General features: G+C 42.3%; 1 protein-coding gene across 1 annotated transcript; it reads left to right on the forward strand.

Moving 5' to 3' along the window:
* Window positions 1-21,232: 21,232 nt before the first annotated feature.
* Window positions 21,233-23,413, forward strand: aplnra (apelin receptor a). Its single transcript, XM_068704209.1, has one exon. It carries the CDS (start codon window positions 21,392-21,394, stop codon window positions 22,478-22,480), a length of 1,089 nt encoding a protein of 362 aa, XP_068560310.1. The 5' UTR covers window positions 21,233-21,391; the 3' UTR covers window positions 22,481-23,413.
* Window positions 23,414-25,083: the final 1,670 nt, after the last annotated feature.

Here is a 25,083-nt window from a genome sequence, read left to right on the forward strand (position 1 = left end):
CTATATGTACATGAAGGCATTAGTAGAGGGTTCAGCTGCAGGACAATTCCTACTCTTTATACTTCTAATCCTAAATATATACACACATCTTACATGTGCACGCAATAGACAACATAGGTTTCTTATTGTAGCACAAAAAGCATCAGTTCAGATGGTGGATCAGCGAAGGATGAGACTAAAAATCATAAATTAGTTGGATTTAAGAGTAAATGTGCACCATCATTCACTTCACCCTCACTTTTATTTAATTGTTCTGTCTCTTGCGTTGACGTAAATCGATAGTATATTCATAGCACATATGAAGCAGTACCCTCATAAGATAATAGGCTACATCATACTAAAATACATTCAAATATAAAAAGAAGAAGGAAGAAAATAACTAATGATTGACTGATAGGCTGATGTGTAGTAATTATCCAATGAGTGAAACTTTATGTAGTTAATATTTGATTTCTCTTTGATACAGTAATTCCTGACTGGTGGTGATGGTTCACCCTAGTTTTAATTTATTTCTGATGTGCCACATCGGCGACTTCTTAACTTTACTGAAATTAAAATAAACAGCCTCTTCACAGTCAAAATATATTGGAGTCAATGAAGCCACATGAGAGCACATCTGGAGTTTGGGCTTCAGCTAAGGTTTTGTTCATGCATTAATATGAACTCATTGTGCCATATCATAAATCTTGCTGCGGCCATGATTGCATGTGTGTGATGTCTTACATCTGCTAAGGACCTCAGATCATGATAGATGTAAGAACATGATTGCTGCAGATGAGAGGAAAGCACTAATTCTTAATCACTGAGAAACACATCAACAGATGAGTGAGTCAGAGATGCTTTATTGAGTTTGTGCTGACTGCAGTTAGAAGGAGCTTTAACCAGTAGATAGAGTGCATTGCTTTTATAAATTAGCAGCTGAGCTGGGTCAAATGTGATTGCACTTTTTCAATGTACAAAGTCCTTAATTTCTGCTATCTGATCTGTGCTTTTGGATGAAGCTTATATGAGGAGGTTGGCCCTGGAAGAAGGATGCATGAGGGAGTGGGGTACTGAGAAAGAGGAGTTATGCCGGGATAGCGTGCAGGCTGCGCCGGCCATGGAGATTAGAGTGGAGAAGAGAGAGCAAACAGGCGCTGCCAGCGATAACAGCAGGAAGGATAATAAAGAAGAAGGTGTTTCCTGTGAGTGTCCCCTCAGGAAAAGTCCTCTTCCATCCACTACTGTGGGTTTATGGTGGACTAGATGCGGGTTAAATCCTCTGTCGCCATCTTGAACTGATTTACCGTAAGCTTGCAAATCAAATAAAACTTTACTGATCTTTGCTATCACAGGAAGGGAGGGGGTTGCAGTCCATTCAAATTACATACTGTATGCACAGATGAACATGCAAGCTTACATGCACACATACACATATAAGCTCTCCAGATCCTATTGTGTATGCTATCATTTACCCCAGTCAAGACAAACAATGGTCTTGGCTCCTAACACTAACTCAGATGGCTGCTGTCCCTCTCCTGATGCTATTAGCTATTGTCCTGATGTTCCGCTCCTTTGGCTCTGAAGATGAACTCATCTGTGATTCAGCTTCGGCCTCTCCAGATGTCACAGGTGCTCTCAATTTCATCTTAAATTAGATGCTCAATCACGTTTCTTCTAACTTCTGTGAACCCCCATCACAGAGAAACGTCACCACCAATAGTCTTTAAAATTTCAGCCACGACCGGAGTGTGCTGAAGAAAGCTTTGTTCGGTGGTGCTGTGTTTCCAAGCTGTTGGTTCTAGTTGAAAGAGCTGCTGGGAACCAAAGCATCTCCCAGCTGACTTTTAATCACACTCACCAAGGCACTGGCTCAGTCACAGAGAGTAGTAGGCCTGTAATTAGATGACAATGGGCTCCTCTCTGGTGCACATATTGATGGCTGACTGGTGGCCACAGAATTATCGATCAAAGACATAAGCACAGGAAGAGTAGGGGGAGCAACAGGCCTGGTATAGATGTTGGGCTGTGTGAACAACAGGTGACATCTTACAGACCCATATCTAACTAAGGCCTGCTGTGAATAATTATATCTTACAGAGAATTTGCCACCCAGGAAAAGATATGCTGGAAGAAAGAAGTCTAGTAGTAAAGGTCCTTTGAGATGAGATGAATATTAGATGTGATGGAACTGATGGTGCCAAACCAAAAGTAAGCTGTTAATGCTGGATGGTATATCCATCAATAGGCCTACTGTTGCTACGCCTATCAGGCTTTCTGTTCTTGCATGGCAAATCATTGCGTTTACAATGAATTTGTGGCAAATTTACCGCTCAAAATTTACATTCATTCTTGTAACAATATGGGTATTAACGTTACCCTCGTTTTAAAACGTCCTCTCCGGCTGACTTTATGTTTCAAGCTCACTCATTTTAAAACAAGAATCTTGTGAAAACAGTCTTGAATAGAAATATGACGGCCACACACAATAAAATGCTGAAAGTTAAGCTGCATGTTCCAGGCGAAAAGTTAGCATCTTCACCAGTTAATGGTGCATGTTCTAGTGTTGCAGTTTTTTCCAAATTAAGATTGTATGAGTTTGGCTGGAGTACTTGCTACTTTGCCAAATCTAATGAAAAGTTTGACAGAGGTGTTACGTTACCCTTCACTCACCGGCTTTCACTGAGTTGGGAAATACTACATAATGAAGGGACTAGTCGTTATGGAAATTGTAACTCCATAAAATAATGTAGAATGAAATGGCTCCTTGGAAGTAATGGTGGTTTAGGTTATTACTAAAGAAAGATAAATAGGCGTGTATGCTAACATTTGCAGCTTACGTCAGAGCAGACAAACACAGTTTAATCCAAATGTTTTGGATGAGCTAAAAGAAGACACCTTCCAAACTCTTTGTATCTTGCTACAGACTAACTTCTGCATGTGGAGAAATCCAAAGCTTGACAGTGTCATGGTTGCCAAGCTATGATTGGAAAATCTCTGTTTTGGGTTTATTGAATGGTCAGCTGACCAATCAATTTTCAGAGATGTATAAGCTGTGGTTGGTAGTAATAACTTGAGTTCCTTCTTGCAAAAGATTAACTGCAGGGATAAATAAGCAATAACATTAAGCTATGTTATCTGATACTTGAAGGGATTTACTAAATTGGTCACAGTTAAGTGCCCTTTAACTATTATAAATCCTACTTAGAGTTACATCAACATGAACTCTGACCTGTCAAGCCAAATCTCATCAGTTACCACACACGGGCCAGAATGTATAAAAAACAGTAGCTCATTCAAGTATGAATAATCCAGTGTTGGTTGGGTGAATCCAGCGGCGGCTGCAGCACACGTGTGTTAGTGCTTTGTAATGAGGCCTGGACCTGCTGAGGTGGATGGGGTCCAGCTGGAGCTCCAGCTCTCTCCTCCCCTAGCCTGCCTGCTGCTTCAGTTATCACTCTGATGTCATGGGAGAGGCTGTGGTGGTCAGACCGGGAGGCCCTCCTCAGTTCTGAGTGGAAGTGAATATGTCACAGTTTGCAGATAATTGAGTTGGGGAGAAAAATTGATATGCATAAAGACTCCTTCTCTCAGCCCTGCTTCCAGATTCATTCATTCAGTATTCATGAAAAGTAAAATGATTAAGGTTATGAAACTGTAATATTTTTGTTTCTACATTCCCCTGAATCATTCTGTAACATTCCCTCAGGATATCTTGAGAGAGCTGTAGATTATGTCTTTGCATGAATTGCATCATACAGGAGCTGATTATGTGCATCTGGTGGTGTGCTCTCAGCTGAAAGTGTTATAATGACTGGCTGTATGCAATACAGCCCTGTTCTGCAGATCCTGGGGCCCCTCAGGAAGTCATAGGAACTGGGAATCCACTCGGTGTGACGACAGGAGCAGCCTGTCCAGCCGCTCACAGTGTTCTACTGATTACTCCTCTGTTTGGAGCTTCAGTTTATAGTAGTGACTTTTCTCAAGGTCCTGGAAGAGACTTTATGGCTCTTCTGATTCAGACCGGGACTAATCCGGCGTTTTTCAGGAGAGGAGCTAACAATCTTTGGCAAAGAGGGAGAGTTTTTTCCAAAGAGATTGGCAACACAGAGACCCAGCGTCTCGCGTGAAAAGCTTTTGAAGTGTCCCTGCTTTCACCTCCCACACTGGGATGCCATACACTGTATCCCCTCTCATACATGCTGACGCAATTAACCCCCGGTAATTCCCCAGCTTTATAAAATAGTTGTTTTGGTTGATACTCGCTGTCTGCACGCCTCGTGCCTGTGGATAAAAGCCAGTGGTTTCTTCTTTTTCTGCTTTCATGTGGGAAAAGCTTGTGCCTGTAACGTCCGACCTCTGGCTTCAGCGTATTGGGACCATTACTCATGCATTATGTTATGCGTTTTGCTCATGAATGGTATCACCCTATAAATGTACACTCACATAGTGGTTTACACATCCTCTTATCCTTGAGGTATTTTTGAGTAATCTAAAAACCATCACCACCCACTGTATTTATTTTCTTTTTCTTTGTTGAAACCTTGTTGTTTTTCATATATTGGCAAAAGATGGTTGACAACAACAAATAAATATTTGTCAATCTGCAGATTAATAGTGAAAAAGGCTCATTATACTGTAAATTTATAAAGTGACCCCTTTATACTCTCTGCCTTGTTTTGTCCAACCCCCCCCCCCCAAAAAAAACAAACAAACTGTTTACTATCCTCCCATGATAGAAGCTTTAACCAGATAACTTTTTGAATTTTTGACTGAATGACAGAAACAAATTAATTGATCATAAAATACTGATGGATACATTTTCGATCGATCTAATAATTTTGTCTGCTCAAATTAAAACAGACGTAATGCATAACACAGGTTTCTGTCCTGGCTGTTGGGTAATGATACCACAGTTTCTCCTTCACCCTGCTGTGTCTCGCCTCTCTTCCTCTCTATTGCTGCTCCCATTTTCTTCTTATGAAAACAGGAAGAGGGTGTGTTTGGAGAACCAGAGCCTGAGGAGTCAAGCCGTTCACCAATGACTGACCGTAGCCTTTGTGTGTGTGTGTGTGTGTGTGTGTGTACGCATGCCAGGATAATTGCTTTCAGGGAGCCCCTAAATGCCTTATCCTTGTTTCTTCAACTCCTCAGAGATCTGCAGTATTTGCTTTGGGCATTATGCCCCAAAGGTAACATCTCAAGCCTTGTGGATGTGACATGAAACATGCTGCCGCATGTGGGCCTTGCACACATGACCGTATTACCAACCACATGTAAAGTGTGAGCAAATATCTGCATGCTCACATGGACATTTTTCACTTGTTAGACATCATTTAGCACACTGTAGATTAATTCCCTGTATGAGTCTGAACAGGTGCTTTCCTCTGGTCTAGCAAGGGCTTCTGCACTGTTGGGATGTGCAGGCAGGGAACCAGCCTGGCGAAGCCCGATCTGGTGGGGATTAGAGGTGAGCTGTGCCTCGCCCGTTCCCCTCCCAGCAGGAGCTGTCATGTCGGCAGTTGCATCCTTCTGCTGAGCTTCGCTCCCATTGGGTGTAGGTCAGGGGCCAGCGTCAGGTCACACCGCTGGCTTCTGCAGCTTTTACTGAGCATGCCCTCCTCTTACACAATGTACGACAGCCAGCGTACATGCGATCTGACAACCCACGCCTGAGCAACAAAAGAAAAGAGGAAGACTGAGGCTTAGGGCATTCTCTGCATGTACAGTGCTGTTGGACCATATAAGTCTGGTCCTTTAATTTAATCTGGAATATTTTTAGCTCAATATTTTGTTTTGTGATTCTGAGCCATTTAACTGCAAATATTACAAATTACATTTAGCATCTTGGAGTTGTTTGCCTGATATCAGACAGAACTGTCAACTCAAACTCAGTGGAGTGGGCAGATTAAAAGGTCTGGAACCAGACAAAGGAGTTGCTGCAAAGTTGTACAACATTTCTAAGGAACATGAGTTGTTTTATCACAGAAAATTAACTTTGTACAAACAGCAGTTTGTGTTTAAATGACTTAGCTTGGTAGATAATTGCATGCTAGTGGTATTTTGTCTGATAAGATGTTCCTTGGTGAAAAGTCAACAGGCCTCCCTCCTTTTCTGCCCCATGGAGTTTGTTAGCTGTGGAATTTGGAGGGTCTGTCCACGAACAATCCAGGTCAGATAGACGCTGAAGTGGAATGAGAGATATGTGGAAACTCTCTCTTTGAGTTATGCACACAAGGCGGAGATGTAAGGAGAAGGAGAGGAGTCAATGTGCAAGATGAGACCATATCTGAGGGTTGATTTACAGTATTTTCTGATCATTTGTGATTATGATCCATTTGTTTTTGCACACTTCCTCCAAACAGTACGTGGATCATTGAAATTTCTTTGATAAATATTGCATTTTTTTTTGCATTTGTGTGTAATTTAATGCTTCATATCCAATTGTACACATGGCTGTAGTGAGCATGAGTTGATCTGCTGGGGCAGCTGTCTGTAATTTCAGAGGCTCTCAGTCATGACAGACAGCAGCTGAATGGCAGAAAGGAAATCTCAGTGTCTGCCTTTGAGACCTGCTGTATCTGATCTAAAGAGGAGTCTGCCTGGCGTAGCGTCTCCTGAACAATAACAGCAGCGGTGGCCAAGCTATTAACAGAACCGTCCCCGCCTGGATCAAGTGCTGCCTGCTCCTCCTCTACTATACTTACAATGCAATGCGGTAATCCTTCCTCCTAAATTTATTATGAAGACTATACATCTTTCCAAGCCTGCCTCTCATTTCCCCCTTTAGCAGTGCAGCTTGGAAGAGCCAAGTTCCTCTTTCCTTTTTCCAGCAAATTGTTTCCTCTGAAGGCCATGGTGGCCTCTGTCCCTCCTCTGCAGCTCAGTAACTCTGAGTCCAAGAAGCCAAGTTCCTCCAACATATTGGGTCACACTTTTGACCAATATTCCACCTGTATTCCTGCCATAAGGTAAAAGAGGATGATGAGATTTTAGCTCATGCAGAAGGCAATTAACCCAAGGCTGGAGCCTGAGAAAATGTATCCTGCCATCCTCAGAGGACCTTTTACTGAGGTTTCTCTGGCAATGTCAGTTGGTAAGCTCACCGCTTTGGTCCAGACTGCAATATCTTGACAACTATTTGGTGGATTGCCATACAATTTTGTACAGACATGTATGGTCCACAGAGGCAGAATCCTAATGACTTGAGTGATCACCTTGCTTTTTCCATAGCACAACCAGCAAGTCAAAGTTTTCACTTGTTCTGTGAAAAATCAAGACATTCCCATCAGCCTCAGCTTTACTTTATGTCAACTGCTAAACATGCTAACATGCTAAACTACAATGGTGAACATTGTCAACATAATACCTGCTAAACATCAGCATGTCAGCATTATCATTGTGTGCGTGTTAGCATGCTGACGCTGGTCTTTAGCTCAAGGCCTCAAAGTAGAGCCTCACACAGCTGTTAGCATGGCTGTATTGCTTGTTTATAGTTTGTTTGTTTTTATTGACTATCTTCCACTCTCTAATTTGTCCTTTGACTGATGTTTTGGCGCTGTCCCCACCATTTTAATTGATCTTGTTTTGTCACTCCCTCAAAGGTCAGAAGTCAAACCTGAGTAATGGAATCTGTTGCCTGTAGTGATTGCAGTGCAGACCTGTTGACCTGGGCATTGTCTACGTCAGCCTCAGGTTCAATAGCCTGACAAGTTGAGGTGAGTACGGTCAGTGGTGTTCTGTCACTTACTGCTCTCTGAGGAATGTTACATCCGCACAAGCGCATGCCTGGAAGGGGCCCTGAAAAGCAAAGTCTTAAGTCAAAGTGTGACATAAATTTGACTAAATTATTTCACCTGACGTGGGCAATTATTAGTCGTTGGAGTTGTTCAACAAAGGAATTTGTGAGTAACCTACAGCATGTCTGTATTATAAACAGTAATATTTGCTGATTTAGATAGTGTTGAAAGAATAAGCATAAAATTAAAACATTGGTCTTTCTTATGTACACAAGCACAATTTATTACCTCTGGGATTTCTTTTTGGGAGGGAAGTTCCTCCAGTCCTGAGACAGCAGCAGTGATAGTCCGACCAGCTGAGATGTTTACTGCTCTGGTGCTCACTTGTTAAATTAAATCTTTCCTGTTTGTGTCCCCATGCCTTGAACTGTTTCCCATCAGGGTTTCTCCCTTTTCTTTTATCAATGGCACTTCTAGAATGCCAACACAGGAGCAAAGTTTCATTCACATGCAAGGTCAGGCTGTTTTTGACATCAATCCACAAACAATGTCCAACACAATAGACAAGCTATAACTCAGGAGTTTACAGAGCTGCCTTCCAGTTGACCAGCTGATCACAAGAAAGTTCAATCTCCAGACCATGTGTGGTTTCCTCTGCCTGTTTACACTTTACACTGGAGGCCAAAGAAAGTGATGGGGACTGAGGAGAAGAAGGCCTCAACACAGCAGGGGTTATGCGCGGCAGCCTGTTTTTAGACTTGAGTCATCCTGCTATTGTGGGTGCTTTACCCAAGGGTGCTACAGAGGTCTACAGAGGAAGAAACCAAGCACACTGCTGCACAGAGCAATCAGCGCCTGCAGACCGGAGCTGATGAAGGATCACGTCTGCAAAAGGAGAAAGAAAGCCCCTCTGACCTCTGTGAGCCTGGAGGCAGCCGCTCTACACTGTAAAACATTTCCCGCAAGACAGTTAATATAACGTGGGATGTTCAGAACACACATGCATGGGTGAGTTTCAGTGTATATTTAGATTATTTGATCAAAACTGACCCATTAGATTGTTGAAATGCAGATCTTTATGAAAGAAATTGAGATAAGAGTCACTTGGAGAGCTGTCAAATTACATCTCGGCTGAGTTCCAACATTGTTTATTGTGTGCACTTCCAAATTTGAATCAGTGAGTGCCAATTGATGGGTGTATCTGGCCGTGATGTCCAGGGTGGAGAGGCAGGGTGTGGACCTGTCGAGACCTTGTGTCTCGTTTAGGGGAGGCTGGTCTGGTCTAGGAGACAGCTTTGACCAGTGCCCTCCTCTCTGCTCCAAGGAGGTCTGACTGATGGATGGACTCTAATCAGCAGCAGACAGACCTGCCACAGGAAACATCTCCCCAGCACGTTTACGGAAACCAACACTTCTCCAGAGACCTGCTGAAAGCCACTGAGGGAGAGGGGGAGGGAGCCGAAAAACAATTGGATTCTCCCTCATTTTCTTTAAGGAAAATTAGCAGATTGTCAACTGTTCACTGACCAGAATATTATTTACAGGCCTGCTGCCAAATAGCACCCTTGAACAATACAGCAGCACAGAGCTTGATTAACTTGGAAATAATTGCCAGAAACTTATTTTGAGATAGGTGAATTGTTGATTTCCCACTGCATTCTGTGTAGAGTTACAGGAAAAAACTGTTCATGTAATAGTTCAACATTTTGGTAGAGCTTATTTGCTTTCTTGCCAAGAATTAGATGAGAAGATTGATACCACTCAAGTAATGTCTGTAAAAAAATTATGAAGATTAACTTAGCACAGATACTGGAAACAGGGGTAAAAGGCTAACGTTAGCCCGGCAATAACCTGTCAATTAGTGAGTTTTAGAGGGGGTAGAGGGTTGATTTTGTTAGCGCTGGACAGAGCTAACTAGCTGTTTCCCCTGTTTCCACATTTTATGCTAACCTGCTGGCTGTAGCTTCAACTCTCTGCAAGAAAGCAAATACTTACTAGCCTATCCAAAATCTCTTTTCAATTCAATCTGATAGAGGTAATGCACCAAACAGGTCCATTATCAATGTCATTTAATCAAAGCAGGAGGTGCTTATGCATTATGCAGGGAGGATGTTGAAGCCAAGATAAGGATCACTGAGAGGCTTAGCGTGTTTCTCTATTATACGTACAATAGTGCATAAATATCATAGCAAGAAGTTCCCTGCCTCAATTCATAACATGTTGACTTGCTCTTGTCACAAAATTATAACCGGAGCAATACGTAACTTTAAGTAAGGGTTAAGTCTGTCTTTTCCACTAAGCCCGTCCTCTTCATGATTGTCTACAAGAAGCACCTGACCTGTCGGATTTTTTTATGTGCTTTGTGTCCTGGCCAAAGGGCTTTCTTACATCTGACAGGTGAGGCTTCTCTCCTGCAAGACAAATCCCCACAAAATCCCACCCCCCCCGCATGTCAGGAGGAGCAAGGCGATGAGTCGCCATTCGCTTTACGTATGAATAGGCCGATCAGTCTGCCATGTTGGAATGCTGAGAGCTGTTTGCCTTTTGGGCCCGTGAAAGCCTGTCACTCCGTATTGTGGTAGCAGAGATTATCCCTGAAAAGAGCCTGGGTGTCCTCCTCTCTCTTCCTTCTTCTCAAACTCTCTGACCTTGATCTTGCTGTCAAGCAGCCTTCTGCCCTATGCATGGACCCATACAGTCACACTTGCATAGGTGTGAGGGGGAGAAACTCCCTACCTTTAATCATGGTGGTTTCCGTGTGACCGCAATTACAAAGTTTCCATTTTCCATCATAACTGAATTTCGTAATTAGGTGGTTTGTTCAGTCACACATCACTTGTATTTCCACCACAGTTTTTGCATATATGTGTTGTAAAGTCAGTGAAGGGAAGGTAGGAAAGCAGGTTTGGGCTTGCCCTCTCAGTCCTAATCCTACAGGCCCTCAGGGTTGTACCCACCTCAACAATCTGTTTAAAAAACACTCAGTTTCCATGATACTCATGAAAACAGGTACATAAGTTCCTCCAGGTTCGGCTCCATTGACAAATGAAATACCTCAAACTTCAACTAAAGTGCAACATAAAGTGTGATCTTTCGGGAGTAACCTGCAGAGCAAGGGTCACCCACAAGGGCAACCCTCGTTGATGAAAGCGTACCACCCTAAACAAAGACCAACAATGGGAGGAAGGGCTGAGCCGTTGAACCCTACACCCATAGCATCAATCGTATGTATAGAGTCAGTGCAGTATGATGGGTATGTTTTTCCGGTTTAAGTATTCCCTCTCAGGGGATTCTCACTCTGAGAGCAAAGACTTGGGGTCTACAGGGCAATGTAAACACTCTCGAATCACGGCTCTGATGTGGCTATTGTGACATCAGAAATGGAAAGGTGTGAATACACAGTTGTGGTAGGCCATTGTCACACACTTGTTGCAGATAAAGGAAGACACTGGATAAACACAAGAGGGAGGGTCCTGGTTTTTAGCCATAATGGTGCACACGTTTGAAAAATAACCCTCCCTCAAAGAATTCATAGAACTTAAGCGAGACGTTTCAGATGCTAACTGTCACACCTCCACACTTAATCCAACTGCTGCATGATGTGGAAAGTCTGGTCAGGATACCAGACTTGGAAGAGTCAGAGTTGCTAACGTGGTTCTAGACTCTTCAAGTGCTAACCACATTGAGGCACATTAATATATGCAATTAGTTGCAGAAAAAACATTGAAACTCAGCCAATGTTGTTCCGCTGTTTTGTGAATGTGCCTGGCTGTCTCAGTTGGAAAGAAGAGATCATATATCAAGATGATTCTTCCAGATTGCTCCACAGTATTACTGCCATATGGAAGCCATGCATATGATGAAGTAGCTGCAAAGACTTGTAAGGAGGCATGAGATCAAATCATATTTCATATCCAGGTCAGCATTAGCCACAGCTATTCCTTACACTGTACTATACACTTCTTATTAATGCTCAGTATCACATCTTGATAATGTATATGGACTACTACTCAATATATGGAAGGTTGTCACATTTGAGTGATGTTTAACTAAATGCTGTGCAGTGTTTTTTTTGGTGGTTAGCAGTAGATTAAAGAGGAGACACTGTTGGGGCGGGAGGGATGTGGTCTGCAGCTGTTTGTTTCAGCTAAATCAAAGCTGGATGAGTGTAGGGTGCAAACATTTGGCTTCATAAGCCACCACATATGCTGGCATCATGGCCACCCTGACACCCAGCTCATAGAACAACCTGGTAGCTCAAAGGATCAGGCTGCATGCTGTATTATGAGCATGGATAGTTTTAGAGTTGAAAAAGGTCTTCTTAAAGTTAGAAGTGTCTTCTTTATTAATTTAAATGCAAGAGGTCCTAAATCCCTCAGCTGTGTTTCAAACCCCTAAATCCTTGAGCAAGATGAAGTGCAACAACATGTGCTGAGTTTCGAGTATTGGGATCAACCCACTTTGAAAGCTTAAATAGTCCAGGGCTTTGTCCAAATATTTTCTTAGAGTCCTGGCTTCTTTTTGGAGGCACTTAGCCTTCCCACTCTGGGCTCAGAAGAGTGGCACATGTCTTTGACGTTGACTTTAGGCCTGTTTTGGGATCGTTAAAGGCCAATTTGTCAGCATTCAACACAGGGCAGACAGTGAGATGTGTTTCAAGGGGCCTCACATCTGGACCTTTTGTGTTTTAACAGGGTCCCGCTTCCTCTTTTAGAAACCTGAAGTACATGTATAATGGGAAGGCCACGTTCCACAGCCAGTTGGTCTCGTTTCATTAGCACGCCTTGGCCACGGACTCTTACTCAAATACCAACTATCCCTAATGGCCCAATCCTACCTTTCTTCCCTCAGTCACATACTATGATAATAATCATCAGTTGTAATGAGTTAATGTAATTATCAGCTGCTCCTGAAGGGAAAAAGAAACATATTATTGTGGGGAAAGCCTTGTAGCGTTTAACATGAGTTGTACAGTAAGCAGAGCTGGAGAAACGGGCAAGACGAGACTAAGGTCTGGTCTGGCAATCAGTCACTTTGAGGGCAGCTTGATTAAAGGAAATGGACGGAGTGGAAACTTGTAATGTGTGTTTTCAGTAGTGTTTTCAGCCTGTCTGGGTGATAGCAACAGCAAAACAGATGCTGAAACAATAAGGGCAAGTTGGAGGATGTTTTTACTCCCACTCTGACCCCCCTCCCCTCCTCTCGCCTTGTGATTGCACATCAAAGTTGTCGACAGAGTGTTAAAGTTGATTTTATTGTGTGACTCCTTAAAGCAGTTGTCAGTTTTTAAAGGAGCCGTAGCTTCTAGCTGCAGACCAGTTGAGAGCACAGACAGCCTCAAAAAAGACCCGTCCCTGTGAAGGCACAAAGTTGAGTGGTGGGATCTACTCAAGCACAAATGCAGTTTCAAGGCGTAACATTTGTTTTATGATGGTACAATTGTCCTTCCTCATTTTAAGTTATGTATATGTACTTGTCGTTCCGAGAAACAATTTTCCGTTTGAGACTATATTACTATTGCTGAACAGCAACAACTGTTAATGACAAGGTAATGGCACATTACATTTGTCTGCATTTCCCAAGATTATCTTAATTTAGTTGCTTTGAATTTCATTATAAGTCAAGTTTCCATTCAAATGTAAAGCAAATTTTAACAGAATTGCAAGAATATCTGCAAAATAAAATGCAAATTAATGCAGGTTTCCATCCACAACAGTTATGTAAATAAGGAGATGTGCGCTTCAAGATAAACTGTTAGTGGAGTTTTGTATTAATTTGAGAAACTTGACAGTCTCCTCATTGAACAAATGAGGAGGCTCTGAAAAAGTTGTTTAAATTTTTTCTGTTGGATGAAAAGAAAGTTTAAAGTCACAGAATACTAATTATTTTTAGTTACACTGATAGCATCTAAATGCTACTGGTCATACCACACCAAGTAGGCGGCGAAACCCCAGTAAGCGTGTCATTTTTAATAAGAAATTCTTTCATTCATTCGATTTTTCTAAAATTTGACCCACCCAACAGCGAGGTAGCGTCAGCACCACATGACACTGTTGGAAAATACAGACTGATATATGCATATTGCTTGTACTTTTCCATGATGCTTAGAAACAGACTTTTTCAACATTAAATCACACGCAGTTTCAGTTCTACTTCTGCAAAATAAAATAACTTACATGTCACCAGCAAGACATCTCTCATGCATGGCAGTGTTGCTCTCACAACCTCATTTGACTATTGAAAGGTATACAACACTGAATCCATCCACACTGTTACCAACAGCTGAGGAAGGGACACCACATGACTGTATAGCTGCGACTGAAAGTTGTGTATTACCAAGAACAGACTTGACAGATATTCCATTTAAAGATGCAGATGTGACTATGTTTGTTGAAGGGGTCATGTAAAAATAATTTGGATGGTACAAATGCAACAACATATGCAGTAGTAACAAGTAATAAAGTTTTGAAAGCTGAACCTTTACCATCACACTTATCTGCACAAGCAGGTGAACTCATTGCTCGGACAGAAGCATGTAAATTAGGTAAAAATAAGGTTGTGAATATCTACACAGACAGTAACTATGAATACAGTGGAAAAACAGAGGCATGGTAACATAAACTAACAAACCTATCACACACACACAGATTTGATCTTACACTTGCTAGATGCAGTACAGTTGCCTAGGAAAGTAGCAGTCTGTAAATGCACAGCACATACAACAGGAATTGACCCCATTTCCCCCACTTGGTGTCGAGTAATATTTTTCTAACAGACACGTATGAAGGAGGCCCACGATGCACACTCACCCTGTGGTTTGTTTGCTCTGAACAGAAGGAGACACAGCCTCGTCTCAGAGGTGACTGATTTACAGTTTGTTGCTGCCTGTCAAACAGCTGACAGATGGGTAAAACAGTGCTGCCTCCGACACACTGTCGCCATTCTACAATGCTTTGCAGTTTCACCAGTGGCAAGAATGCTGAGGACCACTCCTTAAGTTTGATGGGAAGGTTAACAGCTCCCATAAAAGTGTAACAGTAGAGCATACACTGTGTTGTTTTGTACCTAAATATCCTATTAAAGGATATTTAGGCACTGAAACCAAACAATAACTACATTGTAAATAAACGCAACTGCTCACATTTGAAAAGGGCTTTTTAAAACTCTTAGAAAAACATTGTCATACTTGGTCCTGAAATTAGAACAAAAATGTCACACAGGGCTGGTCTGTGATGAAATGGCCTTTGTGGACTTCATTTTGGGTGTAAATCTTTTAAGATATTAATAGTCTAGATATTCCCGACATGCTCATACTGTGTGACACAACGTTTTTCTAAAAGGCTCCAGTGTTGAGTTGGAATTTCAGCACTCGCCATTTAACTGCCATAAACCTGTTTGTGCTTTTTGTGCGCTGCTGCATTGAGCACATTTGTAGGCCTTTAAATCATATAACAAGTAATTTTGGAGTAAAAAGTTAACAATTAAAGCCCACTGATTGTCTGAGATTTAAGTTTATGGTTTTGCTCACCCAGCATTTTTGTCAGGGGCTCCGTCCTGGCCTTTCTCAGTGCCAGTCACGTCTGTGACAGCTCTTTCATTCCTGTCCTGAAGGAAATGATCATATAACAGATAAAAGTTCCGCTCAGACGTTGTGAGACTTTAAATGAAAAGTCTGCAACGCACCTGGTTTTCACATGGGCTGCTGTTTGGGACTTCTCTTTGACTTCTCATAACAGGACAGGATTTAGGTTTCTGTGTCTATAGTTTAAAGGAAAACAGGCCAAAATCATGCTGGTACTTATTGACTATGAGATCCAGACATTTCCTCTCAGAATAAATCTACTGCCTGAACAATTAAGAATAAGCATCCAGCTTTAAAGGATCAGCCAGGTTATCTTAAAAGCAGACCAGATAATTGATTTTGAATATCATGTTAACGCTCCAGTAAGATGTAACTGTGGAAGGATAGACTTATTTCCTCCTAATTGAGCCACAGGGTTTTTGTTTTGTCAGGAGATTTTTGGCCAAATGGAGTCGGATTCCTGCAGATCTCCTGGGATGATGGGAGGGCTGGGCTGAAGTCTAACAGAGCCTGGAGAACCCAGCAGTCCCCCCGGCTCCTTAATCCCTGTCATTAACTCTACTACACAGAGAGAACTGGCCTGCCTGCCAGCCACAACCCTCTCATCAGCCTTGTCTTTTGTCCCTTTATTTCTTACCTCACATCCGCTCTTTCATTAGACTCATCTCCTGCTTCTTTATTTTCTCCTGTGTTATTTTTCCTACAGTTTCTACGGGATTTCCTTCCTTTTCTTCCCCGTGAGTGCAGGTGAAGCATAAATCTTAAGTGTTTCACCTACACATTTAAAAAAAAGAACTGAACTGATAAAAACAATTAGAGAATAACTACCAATCTGACCTATTTTTACAACTTTATAAATACAATAACAAGTGGCAAGACAAAAAATCACGCCATCTCTTAAATTAATAGCTTACCTTAAGTAGCTAGAAAAAAATGTCTGACAGAAGCATCTCAGTTGGAGAGGACAAACGGTCCTATTATAGCACATCCTGTGGTGCTGGATGTTTTGTCCAGTGACACACACACACACACACACACACACACACACACACACACACACACACACACACACACACACACACACACTCACACAGTATAGTGGGGAGAGGATGGGTCCGGGGGTGGTCCAGAGTCCTGAGAAAGGAGAGGGGAAACACCTTGTGACCCTCTTGTTCCTGACCAAGCTACTGGAGGAGACAACAAGGATGGATGAGAGAGCACCGCTGGGCAGCCGCCTCGATTTTGGTCAATCAGTTAATGTTGGCTAACATTTGACATCATGATTAGCTGCTTAAATTTGATGCATTCATGAAGTGTTAAAAGCATTCTCATCAGGTGGAGAAAAAAAAGGGCAAATTTAAACTAATTTGAGGCTCCAATGGATATCAAAATAATCCTGTGTGTGTGTGTGTGTGTGTGTGTGTGTGTGTGTGTGTGTGTGTGTGTGTGTGTGTATGTGTGTGTGTGTGTGTTTGAGAGTTTGTGTGTGTTTTTTTTTGTTTCAATTTCTTGGCAGACGTGCAATAAGGAATGTAAATAAGTCAAAAATAAACATCAGGATTTTGTTTCTGTGGCAACAACAGTAATCAGCTTGCAAACACTGCTGTAGTTTTGCTCTGGCTGGGCCATGTTTGGGTTTTGATATGGATGTCGAAGCCAACTATCTCCCAGACACAGACAGCATGACTTCTGCTGCAGATAAAGTCTCCATCCAAGGAAAACATTGCTTTGATGTACACACATGTTCAGTTTACTTACACAAAATAAGTGTTAAAATACATAAAACTGGATGGATTTACTTCTTCATACTGCAGCCTCAGATACATAGGAAGCAACAAGCTCAACAACAGCAAGAAGCTAGTGCATGTGCTCCACTGGTTTAGCATTGTCGGACTCACGATGGAGTGTCATCATGAGTCGAGTATCAAAATTAATGCAGAACCGAACATCCAGTATCCACACATTCTTCTTTCTTGTCAGAACCTGGCGCCTACATTACCCACAATGCAACTCAACTGCAGCAGCAGAGGGGTTTTAAAAAAATATATTTTATTGTATTTTTTTTTTATAGCAAAATTCTTTGAAAAGAGTCATGTAAAAGAGTTTTAGTGCACCATAGGTCATACAGGTCCATTTGACTATATGGACAAAAATACTGTAATAATTTAATAATAAAATAATAAAAAAATATTATTGTAAATTTGCAAATTTCAAAAGTAAAGGCAAGTAGATTAGATCACCATTTTGAATATCTTCTGAGTTAAGTTATTAATGTTGAAAGCATCTGTTGTTTCATTGTAATCTGGGATGCATGATGGCATTTTAAAAAGCCCTCTAACTACAGGTGCATTGCTCATTGAGAGAAAAGTGCTTAGAGCGACAAAAATTAAACAATGGAGCAGCTTTATCAGCTCAAACATTTCTTATGATGATCCGGGTGGAGGTCTCTATTCAATTCAAAGCTGAAGTCAAGAGTAAGCAGATGTGGGAGAAAGATAGCTGCTTGTGACCTCGAGCTTAAGGGTTTAATTAGGCACATGCAGCACAGCACAATGCCCTCTGGAAGTTATTTACAGAACTTTCCATTTCACACTATGAGAATGTATATTATCCTTGTGCTTTCTTGTGAGGTTTGATTTCTTTTTGCATTGAAAATGCAGCCACGAAGAAGCAAATTGTCACGCAGGAGTAGCAGACACACAACAGCCAGTGATCCTCAGACAACCTTCAGTTTGACAAGATGCTCTGCCAATTAGCAAACCCCTCAGCTGGAGCAGTGCCCTCGCACATCTGAGGGTGTGGCACTGGCTCCACGGCACAGGAGTGCGATGTCGTCTGACACAGCAAAGTCGGCACTTAGCAGGCTGACGTGAAAGGTCGGCGGCTGTGGCTCATAGTTAGTTATAAGATTGGATGGAAATACAAATCAGGGTCCATTATGAGTTATTGTTATCTTTATTCTGCATAAAGTGTTTTCAACAGGGACGGTGCGCCCTTAGGGACCAACCATGTCTCTTTAAATGATACCACACTGTGACCCTACACACCCTTTGGACCTGGTCCCTTGGTGCCTCAGTATGATTTGTGAGACGCTGTATCGGCCACAAATCAAGGAGGCGAGAGGGGGATCTGTGTGCCGCCATCAATTTTTACACTTCAAACAAACCTCAGGTCCCAGATTACACCTTCAGTCACTTATCTCCACCTCTGACCAGACTGGAGCTGACATGAGTCCATTGAAAATGTCGCCTTTCATTGACTCCAGTGAGCTCTGTAAAGATGAGTATCACAAACCTCCCTCTCTTTAAAAATATCCGCTGCTACAAATCATATAATAGCAGTGACCTTCCATTGTAGGGCTGCCTAAGTGTTCATGGTATCCCTCAACTGAAAATACAGCTGATGGTCGGAGTGTGATAGAAGCAGTCATATCACAGCAACAGGGCAATTACAGCAGATCAAAAGCATTCACAGCTGTGGCAGGGACACATGTGTGGTCCAGGCCTAACAGTGAAAAACCTGTGACAATGCAGCTATAGGTGACAAGGTAGCAATGGCGATATATGGGGTGGAAAGAAAATATGACACAAAATAAAAGCATGCCGTGACTTCTGGTCAAAACTGAAATTGAATAAATTGCATCATAACTGATGATCATCCTCCCAACCCCCGTAAAACTGACTTTAGGATCAGCAGCAGGGCTTTATCTTGGCACCTATAAAGGCTCTGATTAACAAGTGAGGAGGTCCCCTGAAGATATCAAGACGGTGGTCTAATCTGACCATCTGTTTCTTATCTACTCACCTTTATTTTTTAAATTTGCTAATTTATTTGTCTAAGGGATACCGGGTCTGCAAGCAGCAGGCGGCCAATCCTCTCCCCGGGGAATGAGGTAGAAGTGGGATCCACCTGGTGTGTGTTTGTTTGTGTGTGTGTTTGTGTGTGGTTTCCTAAGATCAAGGATCAACTACAAGCAGAATAAGCATGGTGCATTTTTCTTTTTCTAAAGCCAATCTGAGGAGGATCGCTGCTTTCACTTTTTTTATTTGAACTTTGAATTTTTTGACACACTAATACAAAATCATGTAAACAGATTACTCAAACAGTTGACTCTCCACGGAGAAGAAACTGGGTGTCAACTTCTCCTCATTGTTGAAAGAAAGATAAAGTCTCCATGCCATCCCCTAAACTGGCTCTATGTGCAGCACAATAACCGGTCAAGCTGATAAACTGTGATCCAGAGAGAACTTCCTGAAAGCCGATGCATTTACAGTAAAATAATCCACAGTGAGGATTTATGTAGTAGTAGCTCTCTGTCATCACCACTAGGATGCCCAGTTTTGGACAGATTATCCAAAACAAAGCTGCTGTAAATAATGTTCAGCACTGCCCAGACTTGTTCACTCTTTGTTTCACTGAAGGTAATTCTTTTGAGCTTGATTGGTGCAGGTCTACAAATAGCATTATTTTGTGAGCTGATTGAATAGTTTCTCCAACTGTTGTTTTGCAGATTGTTGTGCTCAGAAAAATTTAATTCCCATAATGCAGATTTCTATCTATCGATTCTACAATTCTTTTCTCGACGTTTCCCAATTCTTGAAGTGTTTTTTTTGTATTATTGGACAGTTACTTATTTATATAATATACAAAATATAATTTTCTAATTTTTGTCTTATGAGTTACACTGCATTAACTCCTAGCACGATGCAATCATCAGTTAAAAGAGCATGCATTATCCAACAGGTTCAATGAAAAGGATTTAGATATATACATTGTTAGCACAGTGATGGTGTCAATGTGAGGTTTCCTTGTGTTTTTGTTTCAAACCGGTGCGTTTGCTTGTCCTTTTATCATGGAAATAAATCCCCAGACTTGAGAATTGAATTCACACATCCCTTGAGCTGCCCGCTGACGTTTAATCTTATCTTCAAACAGTTCACTGCCGATCTAATTACGTTGACATTTCAAGGCAACTCATCAAACTGGTAGGATAATATTTCTGATGGCAAGTCTGCAACACATTTTTAATCTGACAGTAAACTTTTGTTAATTGACAATTTGGCAACAAAAAGAGACGGAATGTGACCCATCCGACAGTTTACATTTTTAAGAGCCGTTTAATTGCGATTGTGATGCAAAACGAGATACGTTTAAATGTCCAGACTTGTTCCACACACAACATCAACCTTTACTAACGAAGTCGCTGGTAAACTAATGCAACGCTGAAACGTTTTCATGCCGATTAAGAGATAAAAGATGTCTCAAGCGACAGCGAGGCAGAGCAGCCAACAGGTCTGCATCTGTCCGCTTTGTTTATATGATGTCATTTATTCACTTCAATAACGGGAACATACTGATTAAATCAACTGTTCGATGACATGATCACCATTATTATTGTTACATTATTATCATTAGTATTAGTATTTTTAGAACGTGCTTGATTTAAAATAATGTAGGCTTTTTAATGTATGTTCTTTGGTACAGAAGCATGTAAAGTTCTAAGTAAAACACTTTAAAAATGCAATGACTTATCAGTTGATTGATTGATTAATCAATGACTCCTATTCACCAGATGCAACTTCGATCAGACCTCAGGGTGGGATCGAGTTTACAAATTCTTAATTTTGGGAAGTTACTGAACGTGCTGAAGTTATGTTAATTACATGTTCTTGCAAATTCCTTAAAGATGGTTATTAATTTCGCATAGTCAAAAAAACATTCGTTAGAGGGTTTCACCTGCCATATCGGGGCTCCTCGTCCTCGGGCAGAGGGTTGGGCTGCGCCAGAAGAGGTGAGAGAGAGGAGGGGGGGCTGAGAGATGTTTTACTGGGGGAGGAGGAGGGGGTCGTCCTGGGAGGGAACCAGGGGTGTGGAGGGCCGAGTTTAAAAAGGCAGACAGCGCCAACAGTCACTCACTCTCTCACACAATCTGCCCTCCTCCAACTCCCACCAGCAGTCAACTCAGCAAAACCTACAGCTCCTGTGATTCTCTGCTTTGGTTCACTTCTGAAGACTTGGAACTGTACAGGACTCAATCTTTTTTTTCCTGAGAACAAAGGATTTTTTTTTAAAAGATCTTTTCCACTGCAGCATGGAGACCACCACGGGGGAATATGTTGATAACTATGACTACTATTATGAGGACAATGAGACTGCCTGTGACTTCTCAGAGTGGGAGCCCTCTTACTCCCTCATCCCGGTCCTCTACATGCTCATCTTCATCCTGGGCCTGTCAGGTAACGGTGTGGTCATCTTCACCGTCTGGAGATCCAAATCGAAACGTCGGGCAGCAGATGTCTACATAGGGAACCTGGCCATTGCTGACCTCACCTTTGTTATAACCCTGCCTCTCTGGGCCGTATACACAGCGTTGGGCTACCACTGGCCATTCGGTGTGGCTCTGTGTAAGATCAGCAGCTATGTTGTTCTGGTCAATATGTATGCCAGTGTTTTCTGCCTCACCTGCCTGAGCTTTGACCGCTACCTGGCCATCGTGCACTCTCTGTCCAGCAGCAGGCTGCGTTCCCGGGGCACCATGCTGGCGTCCTTGGGTGCTATATGGTTCCTGTCCGGCCTGCTGGCTGTGCCCACGCTGCTCTTCCGCACCACTGTGAATGACCAAAACAGCAACCGGACCACATGCGCCATGGACTTCAGCCTGGTCACCATGAACCAGAGGCACGAGTACCTCTGGATCGCTGGGCTCAGCCTGTCCTCCTCCGCCTTGGGTTTTCTCCTGCCTTTCTTGGCCATGACCATCTTCTACTGCTTCATCGGCTGCACCGTCACACGCCACTTCAACAACCTGCGCAAGGAGGACCAGAAGAAGAAGCGGCTGCTAAAGATCATCACCACACTTGTGGTGGTGTTTGCCTTCTGTTGGACTCCCTTCCACGTGTTAAAGAGCATGGATGCCCTCTCTTACCTGAACCTGGCCCCAAACTCCTGCGGCTTTCTGCGCTTCCTGCTTCTGGCTCACCCCTACGCTACCTGCCTGGCCTACGTCAACAGCTGCCTAAACCCGTTCTTGTACGCCTTCTTCGACCTGCGCTTTCGTTCCCAGTGTCTGTGCCTGCTCAACCTGAAGAAAGCTATACATGGCCAGATGAGCTCAATGTCCTCCACGCTCAGCGCCCAGACTCAGAAGTCAGAGATTCAGTCACTGGCCACCAAGGTGTAGAGGGTAAAAGGAAAGGTGGAGCGTGGCTGCGGGCCGGTCCCAGCTCCAACCACTGGAACACAAAAAAAAAGACTTTGTGTGTCCGTTGTTTAAAGCTGGTAAGCTGAGATGATGAACTTTCACTGCTCACAGTCATGAAATCCATAATTTGTTCTTCTTATTCTACAGCAAAAGACGTGGATGCTCTGTTTGTTGTGTGGATTTGCTCCAGCTGGCTGAGCTCCTTAGCTGCTTTTTTGTCCCTCAAATTCTCAGAGAAAAAAAAGTATATTTTTTGTTTTGTCTGTTCTGCAAAAGTCCTAATTTCTATCATGGAAAGAGGGCAATACTATGATTTTAGAAACACACACTGATGTTGGGAATTGTAAATCAATTTACACAGAAATCTGTTTACACTGGATGAAACGTAAAGCTGTACAGTATTTTCATACCATAGCATTGTTTTTCTTGTTCAGATATATTGCTGTTTTGTTTTAGAAGCACTTGTTAAAAAGATGTGAGCAGGGAAATCAAATAAAGCAGTGTCCTCTTAAAAGCTTGTTGTTTTTGAAGGTAGAAGTCTGCAGAAGGGGGGGGGGGGGAGGAGGGGGCGTAAGAGGAGAAAAGGTGTTGCAGCTTAATTATATAGTTTGTCGAGAGGAGACGGGGGCAGACAGGCAGATGGCAGTTGACAAATGTTGTTGGGGAACAGGAACGGGGCGGGGTGGAGGGATTTTGCAGTGTAGTCACAGCACTAAAAGAGGACAAAGGAACTCTGTAAATAAATGTTCCAATTTGATGTATATGTTTTATTTTTTGACATCACTGTAACTAACTACTGTATTAAAGATGTGTTCTATGAACCAGATTTACTAGATTTATTGAGAGTGTGTGTGTGTGTGTGTGTGTGTGTGTGTGTGTGTGTGTGTGTGTGTGTGTGTGTGTGTGTGTGTTTGAGTGAAGACCAAAATGTATACTTTTGTTAACACTTTTGAAAATGTAATTTTAAAATTAGAAAAAGTTCTAATACTAAATGTAAATATTTGCACAAAAGTTTATCTTTTGGAAATTAAAGTCCTCTAGTTTAACACCAGTTTCATTACACCGTCCTGTTATTCCAGTGTGAAGTATCTCTAGAGGGTTAAAGCTTTGTTATGAATGCTTTGCATTTGGTTTACACCTTCAGACTAATAGATCTCTAATCTCTGTTGATTCACAGCCAGTATCCAGACTGTAACCGGATTATGCAAAGTGACCGTCATCCTGAGTGTGTATTCAATACTCAGTTGTGACTTCCATCAGCTGTGGTACTTTAACTATTTGATGATACAGTCCTGTTGGTCACAATCAAAGGGTTTTGAATTTAATAGTGTTTATTACCAGCAGATGGAGGCATTTCCAAATATTTTGACTAATCTGTCCATTTTAACTTACAATTCATGTGAAACAATAAAAGAAAGACTCTTGTCCGCAGGAAGTAACGTCAACCGAACCCCACATGTTCACTGAATAATAGGGTCATTACCAATGAGTGACTCTTCTGAGGGATCCTTTGATTTGACAGTAATGAGCTTTGTTGGACATAATCACCGTTCAGAGATGGCGACGGCGGGGGGGGGCTCTAATCCTGGCAGAAGTCAGGACACCGAACAAGTCAATATTTGTCCCCGCTGACAAGTGATTGCAGTTAGAGCGGTTTGTTGGGGTGCAGGGCGGGGGAGGGGGGGGGCTGACTGCAGATGCTCCAACACACTGAGCAGAGGCCTTTGCTCAGAAAAAGAGGATAAGTAGTGAACAAGGTGATGAATATAGCTGCAGCTACACACGTTTGTCTCGCATCACACTCTAAAGTAGCAACATATGTGAAATGGCGAGAATGTGAAGCCGCATGATTCACTTCGTCTTTGTGTGCGAGCAATCATATGTTACTTATTGTCCATTTGACAGCAGAGGAGCTTGAAGCGGATCACAGGATGGATGTGAGGGCCTCGGCCTGTTCATCACACGCAGATAGAAACAGGATTGCTTAAACACATAGTTATTCTTATAGATGAGTCAGATGCCATTTAGACGGATTTATAAGCGAGAACCCATAATACCGATTTTTAAAGCTATCACTAAAAGGACTGTGACAAAAGCATGCAGCCTTCATCTGGTTCGTCATTTTAAACGTATGATAATAAGATAGTGGAATCAGGGTGGAGTCAATCATGCATGCTGGACTGGCCAGACTTGTTGTTGTTATTGAGATGAGCTGGGCTGACAGCTTGTCTGACGCTGTTAGCCAGCAAGTCCACTTTGGGATAACTCACCCAGAATACCAGCTGAGCAAAGCACCGGGTGTGCACAGGGGACACCGCCAGCACAAAAACAACAGTTGTGTAGGCCTCTGAATGCACATAAATGTGTTTGTGTGTGGCCTGTGTGACCTGTTTGCGTGTGTGTATGGATGTTTGGGTGTGTGGGCTTTACAGTGTTCCCAAAGTATTCTTAGAGGGAGTTCAACCATGGTAACCCACTGGCACCTTAAAATGTTATTTCTTCCTCATTAGGAGAGTATAGCGCATAAGCATGCGCATATTAATGTTCTGGTTCTGACTGGTTACTTCTATTAAAAAATACAA

Source organism: Cebidichthys violaceus, unplaced genomic scaffold (assembly GCF_023349555.1).
Source record: "Cebidichthys violaceus isolate CVI_PGR_0920_01 unplaced genomic scaffold, fCebVio1.0.p SCAF_9, whole genome shotgun sequence".
Taxonomy (NCBI): Eukaryota; Metazoa; Chordata; class Actinopteri; order Perciformes; family Stichaeidae; genus Cebidichthys; species Cebidichthys violaceus.